This window comes from Strigops habroptila, chromosome 11 (genome assembly GCF_004027225.2).
Source record: "Strigops habroptila isolate Jane chromosome 11, bStrHab1.2.pri, whole genome shotgun sequence".
Taxonomy (NCBI): Eukaryota; Metazoa; Chordata; class Aves; order Psittaciformes; family Psittacidae; genus Strigops; species Strigops habroptila.
In genome coordinates this window covers 21,486,879-21,506,199 of record NC_046360.1, presented here as the reverse complement: position 1 = coordinate 21,506,199, position 19,321 = coordinate 21,486,879, and the positions used below count along the sequence as shown (strand labels likewise).

General features: G+C 44.9%; 1 protein-coding gene across 7 annotated transcripts in view; it reads left to right on the top strand.

The window, feature by feature from the left end:
- The window catches only part of LOC115614290 (high mobility group protein HMGI-C-like), a 45,170-nt gene that overhangs the window by 19,277 nt on the left and 6,572 nt on the right, over positions 1-19,321 (top strand). For 2 of the 7 annotated variants that reach the window (XM_030500951.1, XM_030500950.1), the window contains exons 1-4: positions 7,992-8,199; positions 15,591-15,801; positions 16,346-16,432; positions 16,896-16,943. In XM_030500951.1, coding sequence (XP_030356811.1) covers positions 15,712-15,801; positions 16,346-16,432; positions 16,896-16,943 — 225 coding nt within the window. In that variant the 5' untranslated portion in view covers positions 7,992-8,199; positions 15,591-15,711. Of the gene's footprint in view, positions 1-376; positions 419-7,991; positions 8,200-15,590; positions 15,802-16,345; positions 16,433-16,895; positions 17,435-19,321 lie in introns of those variants that run through there. The other 5 variants (XM_030500949.1, XM_030500947.1, XM_030500952.1 and 2 more) reach the window with 4 other exon arrangements.

Here is a 19,321-nt window from a genome sequence, read left to right as displayed (position 1 = left end):
TTCCATACCACAGCACGTCATGCCCAGTATATAAACCGGGGGGAGTTACCCGGAAGGCCCAGATCACTGCTCGGGTCGGGCTGGGTATCGGTCGGCGGGTGGTGAGCAATTGTATCCTCTCCCCTTGTTATTTCACTAATCGTTATTATCATTGGTGGTAGCAGTAGTGGTTTTGTGTTATACCTTAGTTGCGGGACTGCTCTTATCTCAACCCGTGGGAGTTACATTCTCCCCATTCTCCTCCCCATCCCTCCGGGAGCAGGGGGAGGAAGAAGGGGGGGGCGGGGGGGGGGAGTGAGCGAGCGGCTGTGTGGCTCTGAGTTACCGGCTGGGCTCAAACCACGACAAGACTGATCAGAAATAGCCAGAAATTGATAGGACCCTTCCTGGAGACCTCTCTTCCCATTGTACTTTGAAGGTATTGCATGCTTTATTGCTGTGTTTTCCATTACTATAGACTCCCCTTTGTCATCTCTGTCATCTTAGACAAGACCTGTCATAAAAGCTGGGTAAGTGGGAAAGTGAGAAGGTTGGAAGGGGCAGGCTCAAGGTGTACTTCAGAGCATGTGCATATTCAGCCTTAGCCTGTCTTACTGGAGGCTAAATACACCTGAATTGCTCTTTGCAAATCCCAGATAATCAGAGTGTGGCTTAAAGGGCTCAGGGAAAGCGTTGGGGTGGACAGGTATTTTATCACCACCAGGCCGGCTCCCACCTGCAATAGCACATGGCCCCATCCAAAGGTCTGTTAGGAGGGCTGAGCAAGACTCTTAACATCATGTTCTCTTTTATGTGCATCATTACAGAATCAGCTCCGATACCTTGCCTCTGTGTGAGCTGTGTGTAATGTTTAGGTCATAAAGATGAGGGCTTTTGTTTGTCCCTGGACATTTAGCACTTGAGAAAAATCAACACCTATCAGGAAGGCCTGTGTGAATGGCTCTTTTCTGGCTCATCCTACTTTTCCATTACTTCCCCTTGCTTAGTCCTCTTTCTCTGCTTCAGTCCTACCAACACACCATTATTCTTACCTTGAATAAATCCACATGTGAAGTGTGTCTAGCAGTGAGGTGTTATGGTGAATGTGTGTTTGCTTGGGAGCCCTTGGGGCTTTTCCTCTGGGGAAGCCATGAAGAATAAATGCTTTACCAGAGTTTAGAGTGGTGCTGCCAGAGTTATGGAAGATAGAAGTGGCACAAAGTACCTGAGATCTCAAAATGGTGAATCCAGAATGCTGAAGTGTAAGTAAAGTGTGCAGAGGTTCTATGATTCTATAAGAGGATGGGAGGAAACAAACCAAACAAAAGGATCCTAAGAATAGGTTTACCAGCAATTTTTAAATCAGATTTTTCTAGTGTTTGGTTTCTAACAACTTGCAATCAGCTAATCCTTGTGCTGTCAAAGCAGGTGTTTAACTATCTCTGCCGGTTCCAAATTGCATGTGTTTCAGTCGCTAGTAGTTTCTGAAAACCCTGTCTGCTCAGTGGCATTTATGCTCATAGGTAACTTGGTAACTGGGGGGAAAAAACCTGCAGATTTACCTCTGGGAAATGTGTGGGGAGAGTGCCACTGTGTGGTGACACAGAAAACGTCATTCTTGTCACCGAGGGTTTAAAAGAGCAACTCTTTGAGGTTAATGGAGGTGTTCCTGATTTCTCCCCAGGATTTGAGTTCTGCCAGGTAAAGAAGCAACACTTCAGGCAGTTATATTTTGCTGATCTATTCTTTTTCCTTCCCTGCTCTCTCCCGATAGCCTTTTGACAAAGGTAAGGCAAAATGTATTCTTTCCAGTCGTGTGTTAACTCGTGTCTTTCCTCAAGGAATAGCAAAGGGGTAAGGACAGAACACATACAGATAATATACCATGTCCTGCTGTTTTCTCCAAACAATCTGTTGCAAATTGTCTCAGGCATGGACAACACAAGTTCAGGGACTTAGGGCTGTGCTTTCTCCTACCTGAGTTGGGGTGGTACTGTGATCATTCCTCTATTCCAGCGTGCATTCTGCACCCCGCAGTGCTCATACTGAGACTGAAGTCTTCTCAGTCGCCTGTCCTGGCATCCTTATAACCTGGTCGTTTGGCTTTACTAAGTAGGTCTCACCCCTTGGTCCTTGATTTTCAATGCTTTTAGCTGTGGCTAATTTGCTTTGGTTCTGCTCTGGGAAAGGGAACACTTCTATCTAAAGCTCTGCTGTTTGTTGTAAGGTTGAACAGAAAAGGAAAGAGTAAGCAGGAAGCACCTTGCCAGGGGCATAGCCTGTAGGCTGTACCCATGCTGTCAGTCTGGCACTGGCTCTGCAGCTAATCCATCAGCATGCTTATTGGTTCTTCGCAGACATCTTTCCAAAATAGCCTGACTTCATGAGCTCTTCAGCTGGATCATAAGAAATTTGGTAGTATTTAGAAATGCATGTGAGCTTCCCCCTTTCACTCCTCCAAAACCTAAAAGGATTCAAGTGATGGTGTCTTGAAGCTGCACATGGGATACACATTGCAAAATCAGGGAAGGGAGCATGGTGTGCACTGCTGTTGTTGCTTCTTTAGCATGAATCTACTTGACATAGCATCTGGGACACTGCTCTGATTCTCTTGCTGGGGGACACACCAGCCTTTCATCTACCTGATAACTTTCTAGAGGAACACTGGAATAAGGACACAATCACTACAAGAGCCTTCCTGAAATGTATGCTGCAATCTTCAGAATGGCCTTATTCAGATGTGGAAAAGACAGATTTTGTCTGTCTTGCACTGTCTCTGTCTTACGGAAATTTGGACCTTCCAGCTGGGATGCTAGTAAAATCCTCTTGCCAGCAAAGAAGCCTTGGGAAGCTGTAAATATCACTTCATGAGGACCTACTGCATTTCCTTTCAACACTTCACCTTTATGTGGTGTTGCTGTGCTACTCCTTTGGATGGCAGCCTAATGAATAATCACGGGCCTGAGCTGTCTCCCATGAAAACATACATCTTCCTCCATATGTACACCTAACCCCCAGTGTTTGGGATGCTGCCTGCTACACCTGCCAGTCTGTGCTCCCCAGCCATAGGTTTCCTGCTCTGCATCTTAGGGGATAGTCCTCTGATACGAACTACTTGCCATGGGTCTCTCTGCTGATGCTCTTGATTGCCTCTGGTCACAGATGAGAATTATCCAGCTTTTACTTTCCCACTGGGATCTAGTCCTCATTCAAACTCAGCTATCTCCTGGGAGAAGGTTCATTTTGTGTTACAAAGATGCTTTGAGACCACCTCCAGGCCATCACTCACAATGTCTCCGCATGTCTGTACTGGGCAAGGCGTGAGATCTTTCTAGTTCTAGCTGCACCTTTCTTGCCTGCAGCAAAGCTGTTCCCTCTTCACTTCTCATTCTCAGTTCTCACCTTCCTTGTCTGCACGTTGTCAGGAACAGTAACTCACTCCTACTATAAAGGTAATAAAGGGTCAGCCTTCTTACCAGGTGCTAGTGTTTATGGTGTTGCTTCACCAGGATTCATCCTTCTCATTGCAAGAACCAAATTCTACCACCTCTGGTAATTAATTGACAGCATTTTGGGCCTGAAATAGTGAAGTATCCTTTAGGTTCCCCACTGTGAATCACAAGCTTTGTAGCTGTAGGACCAGCTGGATTCCAAAGACTCTAAAGTAATACCCAGCCAGTTCAGGAGATTTTGCAGCCATGGAGAACAAGTAGAAATTAATTCTAGTCCCTGTGAATTGCCTATTCTGGCCTTTTGATAGATACAGTTCTGCATGAACATACTTAACAGCACCTAGTTAGAAACTTAATGTCACAGAAAAGAGAGCTGGCAGGCAGCCCAAGAAGTTGCCAAACACACTTTGTTTCTAGGGGGAGCCTTATTACCAATCCTAGCACATGTGTGAGACCCATTTTTAGCTTCTCCACGGGAAGAGGCTCCACAAACTTGTAGCTTATTCCAGTACCTTGCTGTCCTGACCATTAAGTCATTAGACTTTCCTTAATGTTCAACCTGACTTTCCCTTCTGCATTTAAATTGACTTTTTATCCCATCCACACATTATTACTTTCCTCGATACTGCACTATTCTGTGCATTTGAAACCCATTATCATGTCCTTTCTGTTCTCCTATCTCTAGGTTTAACAACCCAGTTCCTCGGTCTTTCCTCACAGGCCATGTTTTCTAAGCCTTTGATTTTTGGAGGCGTTCCAGCAAGTCCATGACTTTCTCAAAGTGAGATTTTGTAATGCTGCATCATCGAGAGAGTTCAATTTGCTGTTGAGCATAATATGAGAATTAAAAAATACAATATTATGGGGCACACTTCCATTACAATGGTAAAATAGAGCATGACAAATCTGTTTCTTACCTAATGGAAATCACATCTCAGCCTAATCTCCAGTTGCAATATTCATTAATACAGCCTGAATAATAAGCATGTATAGAACAATTGCTGTGAAAGTAGCTTTCATTACACTTAGGAGATACAGGTTTGTGCACATGAGAGGTTCTGACAAGATCAGGATAGCAGTGAATGAAGCTCTTTGTATACACCTGTCTAACAGAAAGGGATTATACACAAATGAATCTACAGTTGGCGTTAGCCTACGTGTATCGCACGGTGCTACAGTGACCGGTCTGCTTTCTGGAGGAGTGACGATAAGGAATAGGAATGCAGGCAGAGACTTGCACTGCATTGTGGTAAAATCTCCATGTTTTCTGTAGGAAACTCATTCTTGCAAGCACAAGGTAGCCCTTGTGTAGGGCAAGTCTTGCTGCAAACACACAAAACCCTCTCAGGACATCAATATCTTAGCAAGTCAGGAGTGGAAACCCTGCTAATTTGACACACCACCCCCCCACCACCCCCTAAGCAGAGGGAATTTGAAGGGCCCCTGTCCTCTGGATTTGGCTGCTGCTGCTTTCCTGCTGATTGGTCCAGTCCATGCTTGTTCATCATGGGACCTCCAAAAGAGAAATTTCATCAAAAGGTACAATTATAAACAGGCTTCAGCCCTTGGCCAGAAACTACTCTTCTCCACAGCAGCCTCTCTGAGATGTTCTGGGGACAGAAGCAGGATAGACAATGTTGAGGCAGTCCTGTTCTGCATCTGACAACCAGGATCCAGACTGCGTTTAGCACAGAACTCTGCTGGTTTGGTGTACACTGAAAACAGGCAGCTCAAACCTTTGTCTTTCAGAGCTTGCCTCTTAGCGTTGAGGCCGCCCAGGGGAAGAAATCCTGGGATTTGAATGCAGGGTAGAGGGAACAGGGACCAGTCTGTCTAAGGGAAGCTTTGATAGTATCCTCATGTACATAGCTGGGTGGAATCAGCACGTGGTTAAACTGTTCTGCTGACAACATCCTACTTTGATATTGATGTCTAAAGATACTGATCTTAATTCCCCTTCCTCACAAAACACACAACTACTATCACACCATAGAGTGGCAATGGACCCCTTGGTTAATTCATGTTTGTGAAGCAGTTAAATAGGATGGTAAGGACCACTGTTGTAAACTCCAGGGAGGAACAGGTAACTTTACCTTCTGAAAAAGCGTTGCACAGAGCAGTAAAGAACTGGCCAAAAGGGTACAGAGAAACAGCAATGTTTACTGGATGGGACAGCTTGTGAAGTGAATGGGAATGCTGTATTAAAAATCATGGTATGTTCTTAAAGGGCTCCTGTGATCCTTGGCTATTAAGCCACAGGAGTGGAAAAGAGGAATTAATTTTACCTCTGGTTTAATGGGGGTCAAGTCAGCTACTGAAGTAGGGCAATGCTGCTTTGGTACCTCTCTTGAAAGGTATTAGTATTAGAAGATGAGGAGAGGTTGTTTTGTTGTTGTTGTTGTTTAAAGCTTTACAGTGTGAGACTTAAGGAGCTCAGTCTATTTAATTTTTTAGAAGAATAGTGTGAGTGGGCTTGATAACAGTGTAAAGTATCACCGAGCAGGGGAGGTAGGGAGCAGGTAGGCTGGGTGCTTATCTGAGAAAAGTACGATAAGAACCTGCAATCTGAAAGCACACAAATCAAATTGTAAATTGGGCACCCTTTCTAAAGGGGATTAACCACCACAACACGTGTCCAAGGGCAGTGGTACATTCTCCATCCCATGATGTCTTTAAATCAAGAACACGTGATTTTCTGAGACTCCTGCTTCCATCAAGTATAAAAGTTTTGGGCTTATTCCAAGCATAACAATGAAATGACATTTATATACAGAATGATCGAATCATATCTCTTGGCCTTAAATGTTAATGAAATTATGAAGTGTGGATATTAAATTAAAGACACTATCCTCCAATATATGCCCAATAAAGATTAAATAGGACTCCATTTGCCGTTTTTATATCTGACATTTCCTAACTAGAAGTTTAATTTCCACAATATTAATAATGTTCTTTAGCACTTGCAGCAGTCACCTGTCTCTGGTTTAGTGCTGTAGAGTTAAGGTCAATACTTCCTTGCCAGGTAGTATTCGTATGAAGTGTAGATTTCTTCATTTCATGCAAAGCACAACAATTCAGGTTCTGACGTAGTCATTATGATTCTCGCCTGTTTGCACCAGCATGCATCCAGCTTTGTTTCTAGTGATATTTAAAAAAATAATATGAAAATATTTTTAATGTTAAAAAAAAGAAAAAAGTTTGTGTATTTCCATAGATACAGGAGGCAGCAGGAGTTTTGATATGGTGGGTATATTTAAGCATTTAGATTAAAAGATAATAATTTTCAGGTACTTGAATTCATACACTCTAATTGTTGGATTAGACATTGTTGCAGAAACGATCAGAGGCTTTTCTTAACATTTCATGTTGATTTTGTTTTATTAGTGGTTAGGAGCTCCAAATAAAGTCTTAAGCCACTTTGCGTAACACCTGTGTAATCATATGGTGGAAAATATATCTCTTCCCAAAGAGAATATTGTCTAAGTAAGCAAGATGTTACCTGGTTTGTGTGTTATCTCCACTTTGCATGTGGGAAACTGAGTATGAAGAAAAAAAGGTGACTTTCCTGAGATCACGGAGGAAGCACACGGCAGCCCCAAGAGCTGGCCACATTTCCTGAGCCCCCATGTACATCTTTAACCAGGAGATCATCACTCCCATGTTAATAAGGTTGAGACCAATGTTTTCCAGAGTGCAGTAAGTGAATTAGGTGCTTTACTGACATTTTTGGATGTTACTGAGAAAGTCAAGTGGTGGCAAATCTTTTATATGGGCAGCTCTGAGGAAAAAGAAATGCCTTCAGTTTACTCAGTTGTGTTATCTCTGTAAGCAGTTCACTACCTGACATAAAGAAGTCTCAGACTTTGTCTTTTAAGATACTGTAATGGGTTTTCTGCAGGTACAGATTGAGATATTTTAGCTCTCTGGTTTTACTAATGGTGATGTGCCAAAACCCCCCAATATACATGTCTTAAATATATCAAGTCGGTCATGTAAAAAGTTTTCATTCTCCTTTGCAGAATGCTTCTGGGGACTTTTGCCAGCTCTAATGGTTGTTCACATAGTTAATATAGCATACCTAACTTAGAGCCATGCAACATCTCCTTTTTCGAAATACGTTTATGCTCAACTGAAGTCAGCTTCCCATTTTTATTTGTGGCTTATAGTAAATGCCCCGAGCGCATTTTGCACTCGGATTAATAACCACTTCATCATCACAAGCCTTCCTGGGGTTACCCATATGGGGTTTCTTTGTTTTGTCTTTTTTTCTTTCCTGAAACAGGGTCAGCATGATTCTTTCTAGCATTCGTAAAGCGGGAAGTCCGTGAAATGATCTGTCCCCTTTATTCAGATCATTCATTTCACATTTGGAAACTGGCCTTATTTCTAGGAAGGAGGGCAATGGTACAAGCTGCCTGGTTTAAGTGCTCTGGTTGGGGATTTTTCTTCCTTTTGGTTGTTGCCACTTTAGTGTGAGATTCCAGGCGGTTGAAGTGAGCTCAGTTTCACTTGCTGTCGGTTCTCAGGACTGCCACCAGAAGGAGATCGCTGGCGGTGCTCGTGCTGCTTTCCATATTACTAACTGGGAGCGCAGTAAAGAGAGTTCGACTCGTTGTAAGGCTCCTGAAATGAATGTGTGCAGAGACTTCGGTTAGTGGCTTCCCTCCCGCAAAGAGAGGATCAGCAACTGGGTACCTCTGTCCTTTCCTGCCTTCACTGCTGGGTCTGCTGCAGTCGGGTCAAGTGGCGCTGCCCAACTTCTCAACAGGTAATCATGTTCCTTTCTTTACACGTTAGCAAGCCTGTGTTTGAAATGCATATGCAAAGCTCATCTGCAAGATGCTGGTGTTTATTAAGGCACAGGGGTTAATAAATTGTGTCTCGGTATTGAGAAAGACTTGGTTTGGAAGTAGGTTAAGGCACAAAACTGAGTGTCTTCTGTGTCCCCGAGCCAGGTGCCAAATGCCTATCCTCACCAGGAAGCGCAGAGGGCCATTTCCTGGTTTTGCGCAAGTGGACAGCGTTTTGCAGATGCCAGTAGTTAGGCTGAACAAGACAGTAATTCCACAGAGGAGCAAGGCATGATGCTATCTGAAGTGAGAGCTGACTGTGATTTTTGTTTTAGTAACCACAGATTTCTCCTTATCCTTTTATTTCCATGTAAATAGTGTTGGTTTTTCTCCACTGATTTAACTCTGCAGTGCTTGTGGAACTTGCTTTTTGGTGAAAGTGTCTGGACAGGGACTTCAAGAGAAGGAAGAATCCTTTAGCAAACCTTTGGGTCTTTGGGCAAGTTCCCCAAGGGAGAATTTTAACAGGCTCTTTGTGTGTCATGCTAGGGAGTCTGCAGTCCACACAGAGGCATTAAGTATCACTGATCTGGCTTGATACTTTGGGAAGAAGTGCTGCAAGGGTGTCTAAGACCTCAGGCAGTGGCCTCAGGACTTCGGGTCCTGAATTTGATACCTGAGTTTCCTTGGACAGAGATGGTGAAATGGGTCCCATATCCCTTACCTGCTCTGGTTTGGGAGTGGGTGAGAAGTGCTGTGCAGTTCAGCAGTGTGCAGCAGCTCTGAGAACCTCAACTCATGCTCCAGTGCCGCTCTGTGCGAGGTTCCCAGAGCAGGGAACTCCACCTTACACCTTTGGCCAAATGGGTCCCATGAGCCTTCATCTTCCTGGGGGAAGAGAGTGAGGGTGTGTTGTGCTGCTCAGCAGGATGTGGCTAATCCTGGGCTGTATTTCTTGAGTTGTGACAGCCTCTCCTTTGTGCTCCTGAACATGACAACATGGGGAGGCTGCTGGTGCAGCCTGCTTATAATGCCTTGCTCTGTTCTCTGCTGAGGGTCCTTAGCGTTACTCTACAAATAGGAATGACTTAATTCTCAGTCCCTCCACCCCAGGTTGAGTGCAAGTGTTAATACTTCCAGTGCTATTCCGTAATCTTGTAGGCAAAAAATGTGAAATGCAGAAAGACAACATGAGTTGCCCAAGATAAGAGTCAGGAACAGATTCCAGACCCCTCTTCTTCCCTGGTCTTGGTATTCAGTGGTGCTTTCCCACATCTTCCCTGGGATGGCTAACTGCCCCTTTGCTTTGCCTGCACTGACCATAAGAAACATGGGGCCTTGGCAGGGCTTGGAAGCTGATGGCACTGAGGTAGGACTGAGGTTGAGCCCTTCTCTTTGGAGGTATGTGGCAACCTTCAGGGAAAGTCCTGTGCATACAGAAATGAATAGGACTTCCATGCAGCTAGGGCTCCACACATATGGCCTGACTCATCCCACAGGAAAGTGCAAAGCATCACCTTTCTGAGGAAGGAATGGGAATATTTTAGGCTCGCTACAGCAGAGCCATGGTGGTATTTCCATGATTAGTTGTGGTATGGATTAGAGAGAGCAGGATTCCTCAGAGTAGTAACTGGCTCAGGTATCTGGACAAAGAGAAGTAGGTTGGCAGGTGTAGGTTCGTTCAAGAGTGCTCTTGCAGATATTGATGTTGTGCTGAAATTGGGTGCTCAGGATCTGGGAAATATGAAACTATTCATGTCTACATCATTACTTGAAACTCAGGAATCAACAGTCTTTTTCCCATGTAGCTGTGCATGTCTCTAACGTATAAAAGCTTCTAGCACTGTCGGAAGGTAGGTCTTTAGTCCAAAAGCTCCTGTACCAGCTGGTACCACCTACCTACCTTGCTGTCTCACTCAGGTTCTTCCCTCAGCCCCATAACCAGCAGAGCTCAGCAGTCAGGGAACTACGCATCATGTTGTGGAAGGGGAACTGAAACACACGAAGGCGCTGTCATTAGGCTTACAGAGAACTCTACAACAGAGTTGGAAATGTAACTCAGTTGGCAGAGCTACAGAAGTTCCTGTTCAGGCCTTGAGCTGGTCCCTAGCACTTATGTGGAGCATGGAAGCCCATATAGTTCCTGTATTTTTTTTGTCCTCTGTAAGCTTAAATAGTTCCTGTGTTCTGAACTGGGTATTTTATCAGTCAGGATATGCTGCAGGTGGTGGAATTATTTGCTGTTGAATCACTTTGGAAGCTCTTGTTATTGATGTTACACAGGAACTGAATTTTTCCCACTGAACTGTTGCTTCGCTCATGCTTCCCAGGTAAGTGAGAGGTTAAGCTGCCTTCAATGAAAATAGTTTTGAGAGTAAGAATCCTTGTCATGTTCATAAGTATTGAGCTCAGATTGGAAAGGGTGTGAATGACAGTCAAAATGATCAGGAGGTACAATTGCATCCCAAGAAACGGGAACACCCTGGCTTGTTCATCCGGGCAGGATGGGGGATTCTTGTTCTTTCATCATCAGAGTCCTTGCATCACCAGTGGCAGTAAATTGCTCATTGGAAAAAAAACAACAGGCAAGGAACTAGGAGACTTTTAAGCATGAGACCAGACTTGGGCTTAGACTTAGCTACTCAAAGTAGTTAGGGAAATCACTTAGAGAAGTTATTTATGGTTTTGAGATGTGCTTTATGAAATTGTGGCAGTTACCTGCTGCTGCCACAAGCTTGATTTGGTAGCCCCTAAGTTCCTTATTTCACAGAAAAATCTGGCAGAAAAGGTGACAGAGTGTTACTACCACTGCGCTTTCCCAAGGGAGGTATTCCAGCATTGGCTATCCTGCTTTTCTGGTGGAACAGTCCCTGGGGAACCACAACAAGCTGTGTTATTTCTTGATCTGCTGCGAGATCTGAGGAGACCTGAACGTTTGATTTCTCAGAAGGTGAAAGTGATTTCTCATCGTGCGAGTGCAGAGCGTTAATGCTACAGTTATTGGAATGAAAGGGTTCTCTCTGCCTGGCCTTCTTAGGCCCCTTCTTTAGATGTCTTGACTAACAAAGTCTTTTATCCTCTTCCACTTGATGCAGAGCTTAGGCCAATTTTTTCCACTCCCTCTTTTACAGGGGGCTGAGGAGTGACCATGTTCACATCAGTGAAGTTACCCTGGGTTTACTTTGTCACATGTGGCAGCAGAACAATGGCACCGTGCTAATAAGTGGGAGTTGTGCTTTGTGGATATTTTTTCCTATTATAATAGAGACAGCGGCAGAGTTAAGGCTGTAATGAAGGGTCTCTCACAATCACACTCCTATTATGCTTTGAAAAGGCTTTGTGAGCTTTGTGTTTGGTACGTGGGCACTGCAGCTAGACAATCATTTGCTGGCAGCATGTACTGTGAATCATGCCCACAGTTTTGGGGGTTTTAGGATGATGTCTCAAACATCCCTATGTCATATTGTATTTCTCCTGAGGACATAGCCTCAAACTTAACTACCCTGAGGAAACAAACTGGATGGGGTTCTGCCATTTACCTGCCCCAGTCAGCAAGCTCACCTCAAGGCTTCCTCTGTGGTCTGTGGAAAGGGAAAAGTCCCAGGAACACTATTCAACACCCTGTGTTAAACTACAACTACACTGCCCCAGAGGAGCTTTTCTTTCCTGAGAATTTGGTGTGGTGGAAGAACTGGCTTTATACAACTTAGCACTTAAGTCAGGTGTAAAGTGTTAAACTGTGAGAATCCCCTGTCCTCTGCCGGGAGCCTGGGAATGCTTTTGGGGCAGGAGATTTAGGTGATGTCTCTGCCAAAACCATGTATTCACCTATCTGCATCATTTGCAAAGCTTTGTGTGTGGCTCACATAAAGGTGATCTAAGGCCCACAAGCACTGGACATGTTTTTTAGATCTTTTGCCCTTGTGGACAGTGTATAGGACTGGAATTGAGCCCTGCTGGCTCCACTGCCAGCAGGGAGTGCAGTGACTCTGGGACTCAATATTGATTGGGTTTTATATATATGTTAAAACTATCATTGAGGGATTTGAAGTAGAATTGCAGTGAGTGCTTTTGCTTTGTATCTTGCATTGAGTCATGTAAAGCTTACAAAAGCCTTAAGGACTGATGCTTGTATAGCTTTGCTTGTGGCTTTTTTTTTCCCTCTCTGCACTAGGCTTCAAGAAGCATGTGCTTGGCGATGGGAGGGTGGAAGAGAGATGTACAAAGACACTCCTATCTCCTGGCAGTCTGTGCATTTCTCTGCAGTCCTGGCTGTAGAAAGCTTGCCAGATAGAAAGACATTGTAGAGTGTATCTGTCTAGCAAGATTTAGAAAACAATCATTGTTCAAGATCTGACTTTCTTTGCATCTGGGGGAAGATGAATTCTATATGCTGTGACATGCAAAATTTGGATTTAATGCAGGTTTCAGTTACAGTGAGCCCAGGAGAGAGGCTGTGTCACTAAGAGCAATGCCTTCAGTGGATACGTTTTCTTAGGATATGGAGTGAAGGCTGGAAGTTTTCTTGCTGCATCTGCCAGTGACATTCTCAGGTTCTGTGTGCCCAGCCTGAAGTGACCAAGCAAATAGTGCAATCTGAGACTGAAAAAGAAAATACAAACACTTAACTCAGCCCTCCTATCTGCACAGCCTCCCCCAGGTACAACCACATCAGATGTTATCTTAGATAATACTTGTCATAGGCCACCATTCATCCCATTCCCTATGCTTCAGCCATCACCATGGCAAAACAGGGAAAAACATGCAGGTATGATACTTTTCAAGGACATGTTTGTATTTCCTCCATAACTCTTTTCCACATATCAGCATTAGGATTTGAATTCCAAGAAGTGCTGAGCCTGTGCTTTCACGTTACTGTGATCCATAGGGAGAAGCTGTGTCAAAGCAGCTTTAATCTCTTCTCAGGGACCTGGCTGGGACAGCACTTTCACGCATGTCCATTCCTATGGCAATGTCTGTTCCCTTTCCACAGGGAGCTGAGAGGAGGCTCAGGCTCAACGGGCTTCAATCCACCTTTGCGGCACTCCGGGCTGATCCAGCAGCAGATGTGTGCAGCAGGAGCCAGAGCTGGACTAGACTTCCTTTGGGAAGAGGCGCTAAGGCTTCTCTGCTCCTCAGGCAGTCCAGGGTCCATGTGTATCAGTGACTGCATCGTGCCTCAGCCAGCCCCAGATGCCAGCACCAGCCTGTTTGAGCCCTGATTCTGACCAGTAAATGCAGACACAGAGAACAGTAGCTGGACCAGAGGGCAGGATATCTGTTGGGGTTGGAACTAGATGATCTTTAAGGTCCCTTCCAACCCAAACCATTCTGTGATTCTGTTATGTTCAGTTAAAGCCCTCTCATCTTTGGAACTTTAACATCTGATCAAACTACAAAGCTCTGGTAACAGTTTCTAAAAGCACAGCTCTTCTCTGAAAGAGACTGCAGAAGTGTTTCATATTTGTCTCTCAGGGACTTGGTGACAACTGTGCGTGGCTTGCAAGTACAAAGAAACGTTTTTTTCCTAACCGTCTGCCTTCCAGCTGCAGCCTGAATTCACAGACCTGAGCTCTGCTCTTTGCATCAACCTCTGATCAGAGGCTTTGATAGAAGAGCCAAGTGTGCAGCAGCACCTGTGAGCCGGGTCCCAACAGCGTGCACAGAGGGACATCCAGGGAGTTCACTAGCTAGGGTTCTCGTGCATGAACTGGAACTGAACCCAGCTTCTGCCCTCCAGCATTCATGTGGAGAAGCAGTCACACTCTTCTGCATGGTGCAGCTGTGCTCTTGCAATAGTGCCCTTATTGCCTCAGGTAGAGCCTGCTGGAGAGACCTGGGGACCCAGCAGCACTGGAGACTGATGGGACAAAGAGCTGTTTAAGCACGCTGTTATTACCTTCCATCTAACGAGTGAGAAAGGAGAAACAAAACAGAGCAGAGAGCTGCAAAAGCCATTTCTCAGGTGGAGGTAGAAGAGCTTCTAAAGGCAAGGCTGACTACACCTGTAGCGTCTAGATGAGAAGGCAGCAATGCACGAAAGGTAGAAATGCATTGTTCCTCTATGTGCTCCTGCTTCCCTAAGCAAACAGTGATGTTGCTTTCCCAACCATGCTATTCTCATCTATTTATTTTGTGGTAAGAATTACTGACAGAAGAGGATTCAGCCTGCACTGCTGGCCTCTGCCCAGCCAGGCTCCTCAGCCCCTCTCATCTTGAGCTGTCCCTGCTGTGCAAGAGGAAAAGGAAGGGCCAAGGTCTGGGGAGACTGCAAGTGCTTTTTTCAACGAGATCAGCAGACTGGGAGCTGATCTCAGATCCTTGGCTAAGGTTAACCTCACATGCAGCAAGATCTATGGCCCCACATCTCTTAATGTGCCTGGGATTCAGCTGCCAGCTGAGTCAAGGTCAAGATCTCTTCCCTCCTCTTCCTGCTTTGGAATGAGGGGGTGTAAAGGCTCACAATCAGACTGCCACCTTCTCTGGCAGACATGCTAAAGGAGAAACCTCAAGCAGAAGCAAGGAAAGTCATTGGTTTCCTATGTACCCTCAACAGCTTATGATCTTGGTGATTTCTTAGAGCAAACAAGTCAGATCAGGGCTCATTCCAACCACAGCAGGCGCTGAGTTGAGCTTGGGGACAGGGGGAAGACTGACTGGCAAGTCTGCTCATAGAAAACTTCCAGTAGACAAACCAGTGCTCAGGATCCAAGCAATACTCAGGTTTGGGTAACTTGTCCTGTAGGAAACAGTGAGCCTCATGTAGAACCAGAGGCTGAGTGCTCTGAAATGGGGTCAGGCCATCTCCCCAGACAGCAGTGATAAGGAACAAATGCTTGAGGGGCAGCTCCAGAGCCAGATTCACCTCTGAAAGATTTTTGTACCCCAATGAGGTACCCTTTGTACCCCAATACTTGCTCTCTCAAGCATCCTGGTATAAGGCTGTCTTTGCTGTGGATTTGGGTCTCAGAATTAGGTTTGGTATCTGATGATACAGGAGCTCCAAATGAAGCTTCACCCTTGAATGGGGCATTTATAACTCACCACCAGCACTTTGTCTCCCACCTCCTTCCTCCTCAGGCAAAGGAAGCCTGCAAAGGGGGGAGTTCAGAGAACTGAAGACATTTGAGTTCAGGTGAAACTGGGCAACAAGGGGGGAAGGGTAGATGCAGGTACCAACATGCTCAGCTCCTGGAACAATCAGCTCCTTTGGCCAACAGCCTCAGGAAGCTGAGGAACATGCCATGAAAGACAATGTCAATGTTTATAAAGCATGGTTATGCTTCTAAATATGTGCTCTGTTCCAGGCTCTTCCAGCTGATAAAAACAATAGCAAGCTGTCTTGCCTGATTCTCTTTCATCTTTTCAGTCTTACAGGTAGAGGAGAATCCATAACAACATAGGGAAAGAAAGAGGAGATAAGTTTTCTTTCCCATCCATGGAAAAATAACCTGTTTGATTATCATCTGGAAACTGTGGGAAGTGCCAACATGAGCAACGAGAGGCCCATGAACCCTGGTTCATCTACCCTCACTGAGGGCCTGAAGAGAAAGAGGGGAAGACCAAAGAAGCAGCCACAGGTGAGGGCACATCATCCTAAGAGGCTGCCTGAGGATGCTATGGCATCAGTCCAATAGGATTTGCAGGCAGCCCTGGGAAGCAGCTTGCTAGCAAAGAGCAAGGGAAGCCAAGGTGTTCTGTGGTAAGTGCACCCTGGAGCATTTCAGCCCCTGGCTTCAGGGGTGCTTCTAATGTGTCAGGCCAGGAAATGGCATGAGAGGAGCTAGCCAGATCTTTCTTGCAGTCTGGAGACTTTCAAGTGTCATCACCCTCTGTTTCTGCACCAGTAGTTAGATACAGCAGAGGAGGCCAACACCTTTTCTCTCCTCATTCCAGGCACAATGGTCAGAGTTTTGGGAATTTGTTTCCCCAGCCCAGAAGACAAAGGGGTAGGGATATTGCTGTCCACCTTCTAGTGCACTTCACAGCTGGAAAAGCAGAGACAACCAGGTAGTGGTCTGGGTGCTATTATTGGTTTAAGATAGTCTAACACACATTAAAATGAGAAGCTTTAAGTTGTTCCAGAGATCATCCTGCCTAAATGATTTTCTCCTTCTATCCCAGGAGGGGGCTGTAGGACCATTGCCAGTGAAGAAACCACGAGGAAGGCCGAAAGGAAGCAAGAAAATGACTACTGTGTCTGGACAAATGGTAAGAGTAAATGGCTTATTTTCTTTAATGGAGGACAGTGAAGCTGGCTGTCCCTCCTTCGAAGCATTGTTAGAGGTATAAGCAGGGAGGTTTCTCTTAGCTTAAAGACAGGCAGTGAAAGTTGCCCCTAACTCAGCTCAGCTTTAGTTGCTACTGTGGGTAAACCAGTTATTGTGGGTTTTATGAGTCCTAACTCACCTCCCAACCTTCCTGTGTTGCCACTGCCTGTTCAGCAGCTTCCTTCTAGCATTTCTCCTCCACTGCTGCCAAATAATCACAACCAGCATAGTCGGGCAGACGCTTCCTCCTCAACTGTCTTCTGTCCCCAGCTTTTGTGTTTGCTGCTGCTTGTCTGACAAGGACTTTACACAAAGGTCCCCTTGGCCAGGTTCAGTGTATTAGTCGCCGTTCCCAGTAAATATGAGAGCTGAAAATAGTTTTTTTGCCTTTGTTTTCAATAAAGGTAGAACCTTCTGCTGGGAAAAGGCCAAGAGGGAGGCCCCGCAAGTGGGTGAGTACAGGGTTTAGTCCTTTTCTTCTTCTCCAGTCACAGATCCTGGGAGACTTTCAGTTGTGTTTGCTCTTCTCAGGCTCTTCATCTGCAATGACATTCTTTCAGCTGAACTGGCCTGGAAACCTAGCACATCAGGGAAGCTCTGGCTGCCTTTCCAGTCACCCTCAAATTCAGTTCCTGAAGAATTCTGAGAGCCCAAGAGTGCTGCTGTACGTAGCTAAAGATTTAGTAGTCTTCCACAGCACTTTCCCAGGCTTGGAATGTCAGACCAGAGATTCCATCCTTTCTTGTACAGAGGGGTTGTCTTCCCAGAGGTCTTGAAAGACTGAAGTGATAGCTTAGCATGTCAGTTTGTCTCAAAAGAAGAAACTTAAAATTAAGCAAAGAAAGAAATTTGTTGAGATGAAACTTTGAGTCCTGCCAGCAGGAGGCTCTTTTATGCAGCAAACAAAGGCTTAGTAAGAATCAATAAATGAAGATAGAACATTTCAGGCGTGAAAAAAAGATTAAAGCTTTTGATCAATAAGGATATTCAGTCCTGTGAAAAATTCATGGCCTGTTATCTGTTATTAGGAGTGATTAAAAAATCCCACAACAGCCACAAACCATTACTTACTGTGTATCTGTTACCTCAAAAAATTCTAGACCAAACCCAAGCTGTGCACTTGCTGCAGGAATCCGCAGGTTTGTTCCACAGCTGCAGTGCCACAGGAGTGCTTGTGATGAAAGGAGGCACTGTCTGGTTCAGCAGGGATAGAGCAGTCTGTGAGGGCTACACAGGAGACTTGGAAGGAAATCTTCATCAGGGAGGATGTGCAAGGACGTGGGAGAGATTCGAAGACTTCTCTGAAGTGGCAGTGACCTTGGCATACAAATACTTATTGAATAGTGGTGCAGGGAATCTGTCTGCAAACCCAGTGCAGAACTGAATCTCCCAGGCAAGATCTACTCCATAAACCTGTCCAATTGCTGTTTCTTTTGAAATCCAGATGAGAAGGTCACAATCCAGTTCAGCACCTAGCTTTTGCTAGAAGGCCATTGCTTTTTCTAAGCCTACTTATAGTATGTTATTTAAATACACTGTGTAAGGCCATCTGGTATGTTACCAGTACTTAAAGCAACCAGCTTTGCAAATTGAGATCCTCAAGCTCTATGGAAAAGCATCGGAAGCAGAAATTGCTGTGTCTTGGAGGCCAAACCATCTTACCAGTGAGTTCTGCTGGTGCTGTTCATGGGCTGACAAATCTCAAAGCGAAGCAGGAGGCCTAGAAGGGCATGAATAAAGGACGGTGTTCAGGAAAGCCAAAAGAAGTGAAGTACATACTATATAAAGCTGAGGATCCTATGCAGAACAAATCTGAGAAAGGATTTCAGAGCAAGGGACAGTTTAGATGCTGGTAGGGCTGGTTTGTGGTTAAACTGACAGTAATAGCGACAAAGGGATGGCTTCAGCCCTGCTTTGTAGCTATTTGGTGTGCTTGACATGGCTGCAGAGAGAAACCCCCCTTCCCTCCTGGAGACAGGCTCCTGCAGTGGGAAAGGAAATAGGGGCAGCCGGGCAGTGCTGAGAACGTGCTCTCTGACATCTTTTAGGGCACAAACACCCATGGGGGTGCTGTCAGAAGCTAACATCTGCAATAAAGCCAGCTGGGATAGTTTTCTGTCCTATATTCTCTTTTTGTTGGTGGTGGTGGAAGTGCAATTTAAAAAAAAAAAAAAAAACATTTTCCATGGAAGTTATTTTTCTGTTATAACAATCTGTTTAAAACACTTCCTTATAAATTCACTTGGCACTTCCTTGAGACATTTATGCCACGCAGAAGCAGCAAGACAAGAGTTTGGAGCATCCTGATAGCTCCCAGGATGTAGTAATAGTGATACCAAATGCCTGGTGTCCCTCAGCTGTGTGTGTACCTTTGCTGCTGCTTTTTATTTGTTTAGAATCAATTAGGTTGAAAGGGCCTAAATGGAAATCCTGGAGTTCAAACCACTGCTCAAAGCAGGTCTAATTGGATCAGGGTGCTCAGGGATTTGCCCTGTAGCATACTAGAAATAATTTATAGCCATCTCATCTGTAACAAGCTACAAGTGAGGTTGGAAAAGACTCTTCCAGCCATTCTCTTCTGTAACAGATTGTAGTAGCTGCAGTTCTAGGGTTAGGCTTGGGGGTTTGTGGTTAAAGTAATTCAGTTGTGTGCCACAGCTGGAAGTTGGGGTGTTTGTTACTGTAAACAATGAGCTGCAGAATAATTTGTAAAAAAAACCTTAAAGAAATCTTTGCTTTATGCCAATTTATTGAATTTAAAACTCTTTGAACACTGGCTGCTTTTTCTTTATGTGTCATTCTAACTTTGGTTAGTGAAGCATTCTCATGT